Source organism: Panthera leo, chromosome C2, assembly GCF_018350215.1.
Source record: "Panthera leo isolate Ple1 chromosome C2, P.leo_Ple1_pat1.1, whole genome shotgun sequence".
Lineage (NCBI taxonomy): Eukaryota > Metazoa > Chordata > Mammalia > Carnivora > Felidae > Panthera > Panthera leo.
Genome location: NC_056687.1, coordinates 91,365,776 through 91,383,651, shown reverse-complemented (window position 1 = coordinate 91,383,651; position 17,876 = coordinate 91,365,776). Strand labels below are relative to the sequence as shown.

General features: G+C 36.3%; 1 protein-coding gene across 16 annotated transcripts in view; it reads left to right on the top strand.

The window, feature by feature from the left end:
- NAALADL2 (N-acetylated alpha-linked acidic dipeptidase like 2) overlaps nt 1-17,876 on the top strand; it is a 1,343,235-nt gene that overhangs the window by 425,549 nt on the left and 899,810 nt on the right. Inside the window, exon 1 of one of the 16 annotated variants that reach the window (XM_042954980.1) lies at nt 8,381-8,464. The exons of the other annotated variants lie outside the window; for them this stretch is intronic. Within the exon in view, the coding sequence (XP_042810914.1) occupies nt 8,422-8,464 (43 nt within the window). The 5' untranslated portion in view covers nt 8,381-8,421. Of the gene's footprint in view, nt 1-8,380; nt 8,465-17,876 lie in introns of those variants that run through there. 16 annotated transcript variants of the gene reach the window in all.

Here is a 17,876-nt window from a genome sequence, read left to right as displayed (position 1 = left end):
GAGACTGGTCCATCCAGGCTTGGAATTTTTCTGGACTCCATTAAAGTTACATTGGTTTTTAAGACATTTACTTGACTTTCACCACAGCCCAGAGGCATCAGCATGAAAGTCCAGACACACATGCATTGAATGTATCATGTTTCTTACGATTCAGACAGTTTTTTAGAAATTATACATATTCTACTGAGCTACGAAAAGAAGAAAAATATCTAGGCAAGAAGGTGCCTTAGTGTCTGTGCTTCTAAATTGCAGCCGGAGGGCAGCAGTACTGTGTACCCTGACCTGTTATACTGGTTTGGTGTGCATGTTTACCTTCTGTGGTGGAAAAAGTATCTCTGCATTCATCATCGTAAACCATGCCTGTGAGTGCCTTGAAATCTTTCTAAAACCCCAAAGAGGACTAACCAGTTTAGGACTGCTCCTTCCCAGTCTACAGAACTTTCACAGCATTTTTAAGCAGGAAAAGTGTAAGAAGCTGTTGTTTAACCTGTGTTCCAGAAGGAAGGCTTTCACTAGCTCTAATTGATAGGTTGGAACACTTGAAGACCTGAGACATTTTGGAGTTGAAATTTACATATTAAGGCAACAGGGCATTTTGGAGTTGGAACTCCCAGAAGCTCTGCTGAAGAGACCTTATTTTCTAAGGATAAATTTGAGCACATTTGGAGCAAGTAAAATTGCAGAAAATGTCAAGGCATGAAATCCCAGGTGAGTCTGACCTAAATGGGTTAGGCAAGGGTGCCTGGGAAGATGGCTGGGGGATTTTTCCCAGAGAGAGAATCCCTGGAGGAGGCAATGAGATTAGAAGGTGAACTCTGAAATAATGTGTAAGAAACAGTTAATGAAAGCAGCATAACTGAGCTGAGGAGCACTTTTTTTCTTGTCTTTCTAAATGGATATAAGATCTTTGCTTTACTAGAAATAAAACAGCAAGCAATGTACTTGAATGGAACATTAGATAAAGGTGGTTAAAAACATGTACTCAGTTAAAACCTGCTGCTGGGGGAAAGGCCAATTCTCAAACACTTTGAAATTTAGAGTTTGTTCCTGGACTTTTAAATGTTCTGAAAAGCACGGTTTAAGCTCCTTTGATTTAAATGATATTTTATGGCACTGCATTATTTTAAAGGGAAACATTTTAAGTTTCAATTAAAGTCACTATAAAATCTTCTTGAAAAGCAGGTGACACATACCTACAGGATGACTTGATTGTTTAAACATTATTATTAATAACGCAATGAAAATTTTTCCATATATTTAAAAGGTTGGATCTGTCTTTACATCTGTTCCTTTTCTTAAAGAAATAAAACAAAGGGTGCAAGTAATGATCTGATGATTGTACATGTATAAACACCTTATAATTATTACGTTGTATGCCTATTCTCTAGCTTTGGAAAGAGTTAAAATGAATTTGGCTAATTGAGTAGGACAGTAAGCCAGCCTTTTTTTGTATCACAGTTTTTGGGGAGAGGATTAACCAAGCACATACTTGACTTATTATTGCAAGGTATTACACTTGATACATGAGAGAAGAAGAAAAAAATGGGTGACTGACAAGATTGCAAAGAAAACGTGATTAGGATGAAAGCCCTTAAAGGGGTATTGAGCTTCAGTTCGATCCCTCCAGCTTCTAATCTCTCTTCAGGAAAAGTATGTGCAAATAGTTTTATTTGCCAGGGCTATTTTGTTGCTTTATTGATAGATGTTTAACCATCTCCATAGTTGAACACTTGAGAAGGTGCATTCAGAAATACCTGTATAGGGATGTCTGGCTGGCTTAGTTGGTACAGCATGTGACTCTTGATCTTGGGGTCATGAGTTCGAGCCCCACATTGGGCATAGAGCTCACTTTAAGATGCCTTTATAATTTATTGAAATACAATTCACCTGCCCTCTTTAAACCCCTGGTCACTGTAGTGCAAGCTGTCTAGTGTGTACTTAAAAACAAAAAAACAAAAAACACAAAACAACAATAACAACAACAACAAAAATGTGACTTAGAGTATAGTACAAAATCCCATCTACTAAAAAATCCCAAAAGAGAAATATTTTGGAAAGTCAACTTCTGAACTTAATGTAATTCATGTAAATAAGCAAAAGATGTGCGTGTACACCTGTTAAACAATACAATCAACTTCGGTGTGTGACTTCAGACCTTGGTAAATGATTCATTTCTGAGAATTAAAGTCTTGAAACCATCCCATCTCTGTGATTCTCTTGGCTTTTCAAAAGTAAGTTCTTTTGCAAATAAAGTGTGAGAAGCAGAGAGAGCTGCTTTCCTCTTTGTTTATGGACCTTTAATGCAATCACAGACAAGTCCTATCTTCCTTTACACTACTGATAAATCTTGAAAAAAATTTTCATCACATCAATATTTTGTTGGTGGCCAATTTCAGAGATGGGAAAAATATATTTTGCCACAAAAGGGGCAAAGTTGCTTCCACTCTTGCCAATTTTTTGTTATTGTTATAATCACAGACAGCTATCTAAGAATTTATAGGGAAACCTAGGAATTTATAGTGAGTTTCATAGAGAAGATATGATGTAAACTGGCTCTGGCAGGTTTGGTAAAGTAGAATATATGGTCAGAAGGAAGAAGGTCTTCCCTGGCAAAATAAACAAAGACAAGGCATAGAAATTATATCCATCCATTTATTTACATGTGTGATTCTCCTCTTATTGGAAACAAAAGAATTTTCAAAACATTAATATTTTGAAATAGGCTACAAATAAGTAAGCATAACTAACCTTATGAAAAAAATAAGGTTAAAATAACAATTGAAATTTTGTATACAAAATATGTGGCAGAACATTCTATACAGCTACCAAACAGGTCACAAATTTGTTTTCAAGCTTCCTAGCAGACAAAAGAAAGTAAGAAATTGGTTTTAAGATTTATGGTGTTCAAATGATATAAACACATATCACTTATTCAAGGGATGCGTTGAGATGGTGGCAGACATCAGAGTAATTTCTATAGGTGTCAGGGGGCAGGACTAGCTGGAAGAGAGGGGTTTTATTAGGCAATACTGAGAAATAAAGTTAAGAGTTATAGAGACAGGGGCACCTGGGTGGCTCAGTTGGTTCAGCATCTGACTCTTGATCTCAGCTCAGGTCATGATCTCATGGTTTGTGATCTCTGTCTCTCTCAAGATAAATAGATAAACCTAAAAAAAATAAATAAAACATTATTATTTTCTTTTTGTTCATCCAAATTCCTATTTATTCATATCAAAATTAGAAACTTAAGGCAATATCATTACCTCAGTGCACTTGAGGTTTATAAAATCTTTAAAGAGGGTTTATAATGCTACATAAATATTATTAACACCAGTGTGCTCTCCTCTATTCTTAATCTGTGTTTGTACACCACCTACTCCCCACTCCCCAACCAGATCTGCCACAGATTTGAATGTACTGATTCCTTTAGTTAACCAAAGTAAACATAAAATACCTATATAAAATCCAGTAAAAACTGCAGGGGAGACACTTAAGTAATACCATATGCTTATGTATATATATATGTATTTATACTTATATATATTATGCATATAAGCATAATAATGCTATGCTTATATGCAAGCAGGGGAGGGGCAGAGAGAGGGAGAGAAAGAATCCCAGAGCACAGAGCCAGGGACAGGGTATGAATCCAGGAAACCATGAGATCCTGACCTGAGCTGAAACCAAGAGTCTGTCACTCAATCGACAGAGCCACCCAAGCGTCCCAATAATGTTTTTATTCTTAGGGCTGTGTTCTCATAAGTTGTGGGTTCATATTTTATATTCTTTTCAGTTTACCATTTGCTTTCTGTGGATTTCTTTTAGGCATTATTTTTTTTCTTGATTAGCAAATATAATATTGTTTATATTTCTAGGAATTTGTAATTACTAAATTATTTTTATTGAAATAGTCTTATGTGACTTGATAACATAACCCACAATAAGATTGGTATTTAGTTAATAAAATGTTCTGGAAAAGTAGTCTTCACATGAAATTTGCATTTACTTATGTTGATTAGATGGTAAATAATTTGTCTTTATAATCACATAAATATAAAGGGGAAAAGAACTAGAATTTATTGGGTGCAAAATCAAGGCAGAGATTTACTAAGCAGATTATTTGAATCTCACAACAGTTTTGGACTTTTCTTTCTCCAACAAACACACCAAACTGAGACCTCTAAGACTCTGTGTATTGGTAGTTCAGGCTAAACTTCCTATGTTTGTTTCTTCCTGTCATTCAGTTATCAGATCAAATGTCATCTCAGTGGTATCTTTTCTATTCTCTCAAACTAGAACAGCCATTCTATCTTAATGGCTGATTTTAATTATTTTCATAGCTCATTGTGAGCCATTTTCTTTTCTCTTTCCTTCTTTCTCTTTGTTTGTTTGTTTGTTTCTTTCTTTCTTTCTTTCTTTCTTTCTTTCTTTCTTTCTTTCTTTTGTGTGTGTGTGTATTTTTGTATTGCCTATTTCTTGGCAATACTATGTTTTGTCTCTGAGATGAAAGATCATGGCTGACTTGTTTATTTCTGTATTTCTAGTGCCTGGAGCGACAGCTAACATATAATACTGTATTTCAATAAGTATACATTTAATATGCTCAGAAAAAAGAAGATACAATTCATACTGTTACTTCTGTGTATCTATCTATGCAATTTACATTTGTTCTAACATGAAAATTAGTTGAGCATAAAGTAGCAGTCACTTAACATGGTAAATGCAAAATGAAATAAATCAAGACTTAACTAAAAAAAGGCAAATAAAAAAGTCTTAAAATGGACAGAGACATGTTTCTAGAAGAAGAAGAATTAACACAGAGTCTATTCTAGGAGATTGGGAGCAGTGTGTTGTCATTCAGTGCTAAAGCACTGGTTCCTTCTCATTTCCTCTAGTTCTGTAACTTGGGTTGGAGTTACCTAGGTGAGCTCTTGAAGAATTTCAGTATGAAATATTGGTTGTGGTGGTAGGGGAAAACATGTATTGCGTGTATACTGTGTGCCAGAGGCTGTTGTGAGTGTCTACATATTTAAGATTTACAACCACCCAATGAGAATTATATGCTCAAATGTAAATAATTGTATGACTATATCTTTGTTACAGAAAGAAAGCTGCCTTCTTGCTCAATTTCAAATTCATCTTCATCATTGTCCCTCATCACACAGTAATGGAAAACTGAGTTCATGTCATAATGGTGGGATTTGACAAAAATAAAATGCATTGGAGTGATACTTGAGGTAAAATTGGTGTTTGCTTTATTGAGCGCACAAGAAGGAAGAGCTTGTGGAAAACTAAATTTCTGGCTTAGGTGGCAGAGAGGATCATCCTGTTAGCTGATGTAGGGAATGTAGGACAGGGAACAGTTTAGGAAGAGAAATAGGAGATTGTTTTAAGGAAAATGGCTTCAGGGGCGCCTGGATGACTCAGTCAGTTAAGCATCCAACTTCAGCTCTGGTCATGATCGCATTGTTTGTTGGCTCAAGCCTTGCCTAGGGCTCTGTGCTGACAGCTCAGAGCCTGGAGTCTGCTTCAGATTCTGTGTCTCCCTCTCTCTCTGCCCCTCCCCTGCTCATGCTCTGTCTCTCTCTGTCTCTCAAAAATGAATAAATGTTTAAAAATTAAAAAAAAAAAAAGAAAATGGCTTCAAGCTACAAGTGTTATATATTGATGAAAGTGTTCAGGACTTAAGTTGCAAAAATGGCAGTAGACCTTGGGAGAGAAAACTAGGATGGAATTAAAGAGTTGGAAATTACTAAAACTTAAGTCATAGATGCCACTGTGAGTAGGTGAGATTATACAAAAAAATGGATGTTTAAGTAAGAAGGAAAGATGGGTGATAAAAAACAGTAACCTCTGAAATCTGAGCAGAAATGAAAGAAACAGAGATGGAGTCATGGGACAAAAAGAAGATACAGATGACAGTGTTTTCAGGGAAGTGCATTGTGGGGACTACCCTGTAAAATAGTGAAAAATATCAAACATCAGAATAGTCACAGGGTGATTCAAATTCAGAATTAAGGTGGGGTATGAGGAAGAAACAATTGGAGAATTATCAAGCATGAGGTAAAAAGAAAAGACGAACTCACAAAGTCAGCCTGTAGGAGCTGGAAGGAGATTGTGCTGTGGGAAAGGGGCATGATTGAGCTGGGGCGTGGGAGAAGAGTGGGGAAGAGTGAACGAAGGATGTAGTTCCATTGCAACAGTTCTATGAATAGATATCATTTTCACTTTTCACAAATGAGGAAGCAGTGTCGGGGGAGAAGGTGAAGGGGCTAAAATAAGGGTGTGTCTGATGAAGATGAGGACTTGGTCTTTTTTAGAGTAACTTTAAAGAGCAGGAGGGCAACTTTCTACACAGAAGACTAAGAAGACAGATCTGCTGAGTTATAGAGTGGAGTGGGTGATGGAGCTTATGCCAAATGGACTGCATCTTTGCAATAAAGGATGAGTTCATCCAGCAGTTAGGGTGGGGCTGTGTGTGGGGTATTGATTCCATGAAAGAAAAATAAAAAGTCTGGCTAGAGAGGCTGGGAGATAGTGTCAGTGAATATGGGAATGCAACAGGGAAAAAAAAATGCTGGCTGATTATTAAGCCAGTTTTCATAGAGAACTGAGTGTGTGTTATTGGCTTGTCTGCAGAATTAGAGATTGTTATTCTGGAAGATTTACACTTTAAAACATGTAGCACCACCCAGTAAGCCTACTCCAGCTATTGTTTTCAGATTGCATGCCCCTGGACTATAGCAGAACTAGAAGGAGTACATTTTATTACAAAATCATCAAGCTTTTTAAAAACAACGGAATACCCAGGCTTCACTGCCAATAAGCTTTTATAGTGGTATCTTCTCATCTGTGTAACACTTAGAAACTGCCTATATGTAATACTGGACTTACAGCATGAAATGTAGCAGACCTTTGAGACGATAGGGATTATAGGGACACACTTCCATTTGACTCTGTTTGAAGAAAGCAAAATAAGGTTGGGTCAGTTTTTATCCACTCAAAATTTTTAAGATGCTTACAAATAGAGTTTGTATAATTATGTTATTAACATTGATAATAATGAAAAGGGCAAGTAATACACTTGGACATTTAGTAAATACCAACGAGAGACTAAGCTATGATTTAAATCTAGGATATATCTGACTTCATTGTTTCTTAATCACCACATTCCCAGGTGTACCATTTTAAAAGAGCCACCTTGGGGCGCCTGGGTGGCGCAGTCGGTTGAGCGTCCGACTTCAGCCAGGTCACGATCTCGCGGTCCGTGAGTTCAAGCCCCGCGTCGGGCTCTGGGCTGATGGCTCAGAGCCTGGAGCCTGTTTCCGATTCTGTGTCTCCCTCTCTCTCTGCCCCTCCCCCGTTCATGCTCTGTCTCTCTCTGTCCCAAAAATAAATAAAAAACGTTGAAAAAAAAAATTTAAAAGAGCCACCTTTGGGGCACCTGGGTGGCTCAGTTGGTTAAACATCCCATTTCGGCTCAGGTCATGATCTCGCTGTTTGTGAGTTTGACCCCCGCATCAGGCTCTGTGCTGACAGTTCACAGCCTGGAGCCTGCTTCGGATTCTGTGTCTCTTCCTCTCTCTGCCCCTCCCACACTCATGCTCTGTCTCCCTCTGTCTCTCAATAATAAATAAACGTTAAAAAAAATTTAAAGAGCTACCTTTAAAAACAAACAAAACAAAAACACAGGACTGCCCAAGGAATGTTTCAAATTGTTGCCGTTTATATCCATATACAAAAATTAGTGACTCTTAATTTCTATTACTGGAAAAAAATATTTTATTCCCAGTCCATTCTATAACTGATATATCTGTTTTTCTATAGGTACTATATTCTGCACAAACTCACTTAACCTCATTTATACAAATAGTGTTTTTCTTTGGGTACATCCTGATTCTTCTTGTCCTACCTACCCACACATCCTTATGATATTTCCATCATACCTGCATTCCTGGCACTTTTATTGAAGGTGATAAAGCTCTGAAGAAGTAGTTTGAAGTAAATGGATTCTACTAAATTCAAGAATGTTTTGACCATTAACCTTCAGCTTGAAGCTTTAGGTGACCACAGACTGGTATAAAGGAATATAGATTTACCTCTACAAAATACACCTTAAAGAGGTTTTTAAACAATTGATGCTTTGCTGATGCAATGGATATTTCCTCTTCAGTGTTTTTAACTTAACAAATTACATGTAAAAGCCATAAACTCCTTTATATTATCCATAAACATAATAAAAAATGTTACACCACATAACTTTGACTCAGTCAATAATTCTAGGCTTAGCCTTAGGGTTTAAAGAGAAAATTATTCCTGTTATACATTTTAATTATGCCATAAACTTTGGGAAATAGCTATTGATCTTCAGCATCTGACATCAGAAAGTTGTTTCTTTCTTGTTCTGTAGCCAGTGAAAGTATGACATACAGACTAAAAGTGAAGAATTCCAGAGGAATCAAAGGTAATACATTCACAATAAAGGATGTTTTTAGTTGCATTTGGGTCACTTAAATGTTAAGAGATGTAAAGATCTCTGAACAACTTTCTGCTGGAAACTGGAAGCACACATGTGAGTTAAGAAATATATTACTTTGTTTTAAGAAAAAGTTATTCTCTAGTGGTACTCTTGATTATCTCTAATATTTTAATACAAAAATAGGAGGGCTTAATTAGGAACTTAAAAAAGTATGTTTAACGTTTTCCAAACTTACATAGAGTGATGAATGTTGCAATTACCATTTTAGAAGTAATCATTTCATCATTTTTTGTCCTTGAATCAGTAAAATAGGTAAAAAGTTCCATTCTGTTAAAATTAAACAGACATCTAACATTGATGATGATGATGATGATGATGATGATGATGATGATAGTTACTATATGTTGAACTTTTATTAGGGGATGGACATCTTTAAACACATTAACTAAATGGCCAGATTTAAGCTTCACATCCACCATGTGAGAATGGGTCTCATTTTCTCCATTTTACAGAAGGGTCAGAGAGATTATGAAAGTCTCCGGAGTATATAGGAACTAGGTGGTAGGGTTGGGATTCAAACCCAAGTCTGTAGGACTCATGTAATGATGGTTTTGGTTAGATATAGGCTTCTTAAGTTGTTATTTTCAGCAAGTTGGAAATTCTTTCAAGTTTAAAACATTTAATGTAAGATTTGTATTTAAATTTAAACATACCAAATTTAGTATTAGGCATTTGTTCATTCAACAAATATTTACGGACATACGATTATATGCCAGATACAGTGTTAAGAGCTTTTGAAGCTAAATTCAATGAGTTGTGGACCACAGTATCTTATAGTCTTTTTTTTTTTGTGTGTGTGTGTAAGTGTGTGTGTGTAACTGTCACCATCACTCTGTCTATATCTCTATATCTATACAGATATATAGATAGAATCACACACAGAGTAGACTATATACTATATAGATATTGGTAATAGACTATATAGATACAGTATATCTATATCTATCTATCTATCTATCTATCTATCTATCTATCTATCTATTGCTTATGGAGCTTCAGAACTCTCTGATAACATTGTAGAATTACTCCCTCTTGAACTTTGTAATCTAATTAAAGGTATGGTCATTTGCTCAGATACTGTGATGCCTTGTGTGGTCAGTTTGGGGGCCTTGGTATCTTTATAACCCCAGCTATTAAGATACTATTTTAAGAACATCAGCAGGGAGTCTATATTGACTTTTCTTGCCACAGGGCACCCCCTACCTTCTCACAGTAGGAACTAATGAGTAGTAATCTTCAGCCATTTCTTCCCTACCCTTTTCTTCCTAACCCACAGTGTAATTAAATCCCTTGGTAAAAGACTCTGTAAAGCATTCCATGTACATAATGCCCTTAATAGTGGCTCTGGATGCAATGGTTTGCACAAATCAATTTCATTTAGCTTTATTTAAAAAAACCTACAACTCAAAATATAATTTTTAAAATACAGAAGTCTATTTCTTTATTAAAAAAGTGCAATTTTCTCAAAAGTATGCTTTAATTTGGAGGCTGTTTTTTTAGCTTCCACTAAAATTTTTGCACATATGGGGGTATAATCTTGTAGGGATATGTTATAGACAGTTAATTTTTAGACATGTCATGTGTAAGCAAAATTTTGAAACCCAAATTTATTTAAAATTTTTTTTTTTTTTTAGAAAGAGAGCAAGAGAGTGCAGGAGCAGGGGAGGGGGCAGACAGAGAGAAAGAGAGAGAGAGAGAGAGAGAGAGAGAGAGAGAGAATCCCAAGCAGGCTCCACCCTCAGTGTGGAACCGGACATGGGGCTCCATTCCACCACCCTGGGATCATGATCTGAGCAACATCAAGAATTGAATGCCCAGCCAACTGAGCCACCCAGGTGCCCCAGAAACCCAAATTTATTTTTTGTTTAATCTTAACATCGAAGAGAAACCAATGATAGGTGTAGATTGTCTCTCATCCGCATTATAACTTTCTCCAAGGGTATACATTGAGAATTATGTGAAATAAAGTGCCTTAGTCAGTTTAGTGCCTTTGATCAAACATTAGTCATGAGATTTAGGCATTTTATAAAGTTCATGTTTGTAAAAGGAGGTATGGAAATGCTACTATATGCAAGGTACTAATCCTGGCAATATTATTTAAGTTACCTGATTTTATTCTCACAACAGTATCTAAAGCAATTATCAGTTTTTAAGTTACCATATGTACACAAGTCTTCATGCCTGAAACCAAATAAATGGAAGGAGGGAAGTTTAAGCAAAAAAGGTGATACCTGATTCCTCCTTAAATGAAGGATTCCACTGTCAAATAAATGGACAGATTACTTCAGGGATGAGAAACCATTTGTACAAAGCATTGTGGCCTGACTACTGTCTTTGGAAAATTCCAGTTGTTCGTTCATAGTATGTTCCCAGTAAACATCAGCTACTGCAGTTCTGACTTTGTTTTTCTGAGCTGACATAAAACATGTTTCCAGTCCACTGATTACCAGTGAGTTTTAAGGCTAGCTAAATTTTAAACAGAGTGGATGGTTGTATGCTGTTTTTACTGCAGCTCAGAACATGTATGCCTGTATAGTCTAGGCTTTGTGCCCATTCACCAGATTGCACGGGAGCATATGTGCACATGTCAAAGATGTTAACCACAGTTTAGGTGAGCAGCTTTTATGGAAAACACCAGATTTCCTTCACAAATTTGCTCTTATATGAGAACAGAGTGTCATTGCCTCCTGACCAGTCTCCCCTACTGATACTGAATGTGCCACGTTAAAATACTTGCATAGTGGACAAGAAGGCAGCATGGGGATTTCCTGGCCATCTTTCCTGCCAAATTGACTGGTTGCATTGCAGCAGGTGCACAGCAAAGCAGTTAAGAAGGTGCAGGTTGACAGAACGTGTGTGCTATGACTGCAGGCATTGTATGTGAATGACACGTCATGGCAAGTGTTGGCCTCAAGAGATTAGGCCCAGGGTTCTGGGGTGTAAGGACAATCTATATGCATATAAAAGCATCACTGAGTTGGTGAGCACTCAAGAAAAAATAACTTGACTGGGAGTCTACATAAACGAAGTACATTGCAATTCAATATATTTTTTGCTACTTAAATATTTTACAAATGTCCTATTTATATGAGTAGAGGCCATAAACATCTGTCTTGGGAGATGTGATTTTTTGACTACTGAACAACTCACTCAGCTGCAGGGGGACAGAGAGCCTGGTTTGTTAAAATTCATGATTGGGAAAAAATCCAACATCATGCAATTCATTTTAAGAACACATTTAGCCCTTGGTATCAGTCTCTCCACTTCTACGATGCCTGACATCTTATAGGTAACAACATAATAAACTTAATACAAGCTTCATTAATTGCTCACTACTTTTTAGAAATATTCAAAAAATGCAAGTAAAAAAGTAGGTTTTAGATGATAAAATAATCATTCACTGTGTAAACACACACAAACATTTGCATAGAGATTTTCACAGAGCTATGGATTTCTCAAAATCTTTCCATGACCACTAGTTGACAGACCCCAGGATTAAGGACTTATATTTAATATATGTAAATTAAGGATCTAATATATATATTTACATATACATTTTTTAAGAGACAGGGAAATATATTTTATGAGGAATTCATAATCCAAACAGAATTAAGATGATTTCTAAAGTCTTTTCTGTATCAAAAATTGTGTAATACACTTGATGTCCTAATACATTCATGTTAAGACTTATTAACCTTTCCCCCGAGAAACAAAAATACATACTATTTTCTAAAGAAAGAATTCTGGGGGTGCTTGAGTGGCTCAGTTGGTTAAGTGTCCAACTCTTGATCTTGCATCTGGCTCTGTGGTGAGAGCATAGAACCTGCTTGGGATTCTCTGTCTCCATCTTTCTCTGCCCTTCCCCTGCTCATGCATGCACTCTTCTTTCTCAAAATAAAGAAACTTTAGGGGCGCCTGGGTGGCGCAGTCGGTTAAGCGTCCGACTTCAGCCAGGTCACGATCTCGCGGTCCGTGAGTTCGAGCCCCGCGTCAGGCTCTGGGCTGATGGCTCGGAGCCTGGAGCCTGTTTCCGATTCTGTGTCTCCCTCTCTCTCTGCCCCTCCCCCGTTCATGCTCTGTCTCTCTCTGTCCCAAAAATAAATAAAAAACGTTGAAAAAAAAAAAAATAAAGAAACTTTAAAAAAAATTCTGTGTCCCTTAATTGTGACTAAAATAAACTAAACTATGCAGTATAAAAATGCAATGCAAAGAATTTTCTGCACTCTTTGATCAGCATTTAAAAGCAATCTCAAAATGAAGTAACATTGCCAGTGTGGATTAAATTAGAGTGTTATTTGCCTATTTTTTTTTTTTTTAATTTCAAATGGACCATTAAAACTGAATGCGAACGTGCTATCTATAGAGATGAATGCTTAGGAGAGATAAAAAATACTTTTAAGGTGCTCATATTAATACTTTAATTTTTTAAGTTGTGGTTACTAATCCCCTTAAAAATGGATTAAAGTAAAATACTGTGATCTTTTGGAAAAAATAAAATGTATTTTTTGAGACTTACATACTAATATTTCAACCAGATTTATTTCCATCATATATGTTGTAACATATAACATATATTTATTTTAGTATAATCAGATATCAATAGCATACATAATCTTGGACATCAGCAGAATGATACATTTTACACAAAAATATAAGAATCTCACCTCTTTATCATGGTATGTGCAAAAGTAGGGAAGGATACTGAATAGGGTTTTTGTGCTTATTCTAAGACACCATCAGAGGGGTGCCTGGATGGTTAAAAGTCCGACTTTGGCTCAGGTCATGATCTCAGGGTTTGTGAGTTTGAGCCCCACGTCGGGCTCTGTGCTGACAGCTCAGAGCCTGAAGCCTGCTTTGGATTCTGTCTCTCCCTCTCTCTGCCCCTCCCCTGCTCATGCTCTGTCTCGCTCTGTCTCAATAATAAACATTAAAAAATTAAAAAAAAAGACTCCATCAGAATAAAACAATGAGAGAGACAAGACCCATGAAAACAGTTGTGGAGTAGTTGAAGTTCTTGTTTTTGTTTTTACTCTTCAACTTATTGCTACATTTCCTTTTACGGTTTATCATCCTTTAGCCTATTTCCTTTCTGTCCCTTCCATCATATAACCTTCTTATGTAACTTTAGCATAAAATGATCGAATAAAATTCTTCACAATCAATTGATATATTTTTAATGGTGGAATTTCAAGCATAAGTGGGTAATAGGTATTTGTGTGATTATATCTGTTCTGTATTCTTCAAAAATATCACATAGATGACATCTGTTGAGATTTTAAAGTTAAAGTCTTATTCTACCCACTTCCTCAATTTTCCCTCATTTACTGTGTCAGGAATTGGCTGGAAATCATTATAGCTAAATAAGTTCTATTGACTATGTTAATTATTTTTTTATCTTCTTCTGTTCTATTGTATTTTAGCCATGTTTTGTAGGATGGCCTGAAGGGAGGTATTTTCGACTGGGGTCTTAGTTGTATGTTGTCTTAGCTCAGGCTGCTATAAAGGAATGCCATAGGCCGAGTGTCTTAAATCCCAGAAAGCTGTTTTTCACAGTTCTGGAGACTAGGAAATCCAAAATCAAGGCAACTGCAGATTCCTTTCCTGGTGAGAACCCTCTTCCTGACTTCCAGATGGCTGCCTTCTCTTATGTCCTCCCATGGCAGAAAGGGAAAGATCAATCTTGTCTCTCTTCCTCTTCCTGTAGGGACACTAATCAAATCAAGGGGCCCTACCCTTATGACCTCAGCTAAACCTAATTACTTCTCAAAAGTCCCACCCCCAAATGCCATCATACTAGAGGTTTGGGCTTTGGCATATGAATTTTGGGAAGACACAAACATTCAGTCCATAACTTGTGCCATTCCAACAAGTGACTTAGACTCTTGAGTTCTCTTTTCATATATTTTGCATCTATGCAAACATTCCTTTCCCTTCTTTCTCCATCAAACTTTGTATCTTGGCAATTCAGTACAACAGTTAGCAAACTTACGAAGTTTATCAATGTGTTCTTAGAGCTAAATTAAATCGCTCTCCAGTTATCTGAAATCGAGGCCTCCTTTTGTGAATCAGCATATTGAGTAAATAAAGATTTCCTCAGTCTGTGCTCAGTTCTCAATTCTACTGATATTTGGCATCTGGAAACAGCCCCCACACACCACCCCCAAAACAAACAAACAAAAAATACCAAACCCAACAGCAAAATAAAAACATCATTTTGAATACAACTGTTTACTTCCTTGACTTTTTATTACCTTTCAGTTTTGGTTTTGGGGATTAATTTTATTATAAATACATTTTCCTTAGGTTAAAGAGCCATAACTTTTAGTTTCTATAGCTATCTTAAATGTTTGAAGATATGTAATGTCGAATATAAATTAGAATCGTTAAGTAGAATTGCAAAGAGGAAGTACAAAAAACCAATAAATAGTATAGCTACAAGACAAGAGGTTTACTTGAATGTAAGGAAGGATTTTTGTATAGTTTAAAGATGATATGATTTTTTCCTCCTAAGAGAAGCAGAAATTTACTATCAGAAGAAAGTGAATTCCTTACAAACAGATATAGCCCAGCATTAAGTTGATCTGCTTCTAATTAGGAATGATATAGAGGATACTCCTGGAGTTATGTATGATGATTTTAGGCTGCTTCTAAAACCAACAGTGTTCTATTGAAATGTTAGTTCTTATGTATGAATTTGAGAGGAAATCATCTTAAAGAGGAATACAAAGTGGAACCCTCAAATTTGGTTACTTAGCATTTGATTTTGAAATGACTTTGCAATTAACTCTGAATATATGGTAGAGTGATAAATATGTAGGCACAATCTAATAAGATCTTTAAGAATAAAATTTATGATTCTTTGAGAAAAATCAGTGTTTAAATGATTAAACATAATGCTTAAACTGAGCATGTAGTCAATTATTGGTTGGTAGATTGAGGAATACCTGCATGAAAGATTTTTATGTATTAATGAGCATTTTTTCCAAATAAATATTTATATTATTATTATTTGAATCTTAATGGGATTGGACCAAACCGTTGAATTACTGTTCCATAGGAAAATTTATGGCCTAGCCAGCAAAAACTTCATAAAATTGCATGAAAGAACATGTTCCTGTGAGAAATCTAAAACATTGCCCAAACCTTCATATTCTGGATTAAGTGTTTTAAAGTACCTTAATTTATAGGTCTTGCCTCCTGGGATTAGGTGTCTCATGTTACTGTATGTCTAGTGTCTGTGATGATTGTTTGATCCGTTTATGAGGACAAAATGACTCTAGCCTTTTTCTCTCTGCCAGTAAGCTCGATATGTTCTTTTTTTTTTTCTGTCCCAGTACACTACAGCAAGGAATGGCTCATTCTAGTTTTTCTCACCTTCCCCGTACCCCGACTCTCCTATTATTCATTAAATAAGTCATATCTGATATCTGACTCTCTCTCGTATTAGTGTGCCTTAGAAGACACATAAGATGAAAAATGGCCAGTTAGATGAAAGAAGAGCCACGTGTTTCTTTGTTCTTCTTTATTAAAAGAATGCATAAACAAGAGAACTCAATGTGCAATGCCACACTTTTCTGCAGGCTATGAGTGTTTATGTAAAATTCTCTACTATGGTCTTCAATCTCAGTAAGCATGTTTAGTTAACGTTATTTTATGTAACTGTGTATGAGACAGATTTTATAGTTTTTCCAGGACAGGATAAGCCAAATAGCATTGATTTTTGTTTTTAGTTTGTTTGAGCTTATAGCAGCATAAATGGCCTTCCAGTGCACAAGTAGAGATTTCCAAGGTATATTATTTTTTTAACTTTTAAAATTCTTTGATTTTTTTACTTTCTTCTATTGAGAGAGAGTGTGAATGGGGGAGAGAGGCAGAAAGAGAGAGAGAGAATCTTAAGCAGGTTCCATGCTCAGCACGGAGCCAGATGTGGGGCTTCATCCCACAACGCTTGGATCATGATCTGAGCTGATCCAGAGTCTGATGCTTAACTGACTGTGTCACCCTTGCTTCCCCAAGGAATTTTATATTTACTATGGCCTCCTGTACTACTAATAAATGTACTAAATACATGTCCTTTTTAAAAAATGTTTATTTATTTTGAGAGACAGAGAGAGGCAGAGCATGAGACAGGTAGAGGCAGAGAGAGAGGGAGAAGATACAGAATTTGAGCTGTCAGCACAGAGTCCAGTGCGGGGCTCGAACCCACAAACTGTAAGATCATGACCTGAACTGAAGTCTGATGCTTAACTGGCTGAGCCACCCAGGTGCCCCACAAATTATATTATTTTCCATATGATTTTTAAATTTCTATATATTAAGTTTTTATACATCTATCAATGTCTTCTATGTGAATATTTGCTTCAAAAGAATTTTAAACATCTATATTTTAAAATTCAAGTGAATAACAGATTGATTAATCATAATTTTCTTATCCTCACTTCTCATCCCACCAGCTACAGTTCCATTTTTCTTACTTCCTTATAGCAACATTTCTTTAAATAAGTGTCCCTAATTGCTGCTTCCTATTTTTTCATCCTATTTTATTTTAAGCCCATTTTTGTCAGGCACTTGCTTAGAACACTTAACCAAAACTATCCTTATCTGGGTCAGTAAATTATTTTCATCTCTAAGTTCATTAGTAAATTCTTAATCCTTATCCTATTTAATCTATGAGCAGCATTTAACAGTGTTGATCACGCTTTCCTCCTTTTTGGGCCCTAGGATATCACACTTTCTTGGTTTCCCCTTACTTTACTAGCCATTCCTTGGAAATCTCCTTTGCAGGCTTATCCACCTATACCCACTCTCTTAAAGGTGGAGTTCCCAGGAGTCAGTCCTTGGTTTTCTTCTGTGTTTCCTTCCTCTTTAGTGATCTCATATCAGCTCTATGTTAACAGCTTTCAACTTGCCATTTCCACTTCTGACCATTTTTTTGAACCCTAGACTCATATGGCCAATTATGTACTCAACATCTCTACCTGGATATTTAACACGCATCTCAAACTATGCTATACTTTTTTCTTAAGTTTATTTCTTTATTTTGAGAGACAGAGAGAGTGTGAGCGGGGAAGGATAGAGAAAAAGGGAGAGAGGGAGAATCCCAAGCAGGTTCCACACATTCAGTGCCCAGAGCCCTACATGTTGCTTAAACTCACAAAATTGTGAGTTCATGACCTGAGCCGAAATCAAGAGACAGATGCTTAAACAACTGAGCCACCCAGGCACGCTGAAACTATGTTATACTTCTGATAATTTCTCCCAAACCTGCTGTGGTACACCACCTTTCAGTAGAAAGGAACTCCATCCTTCCAGTTGCTTACCCAAAAAAAAAAAAAAA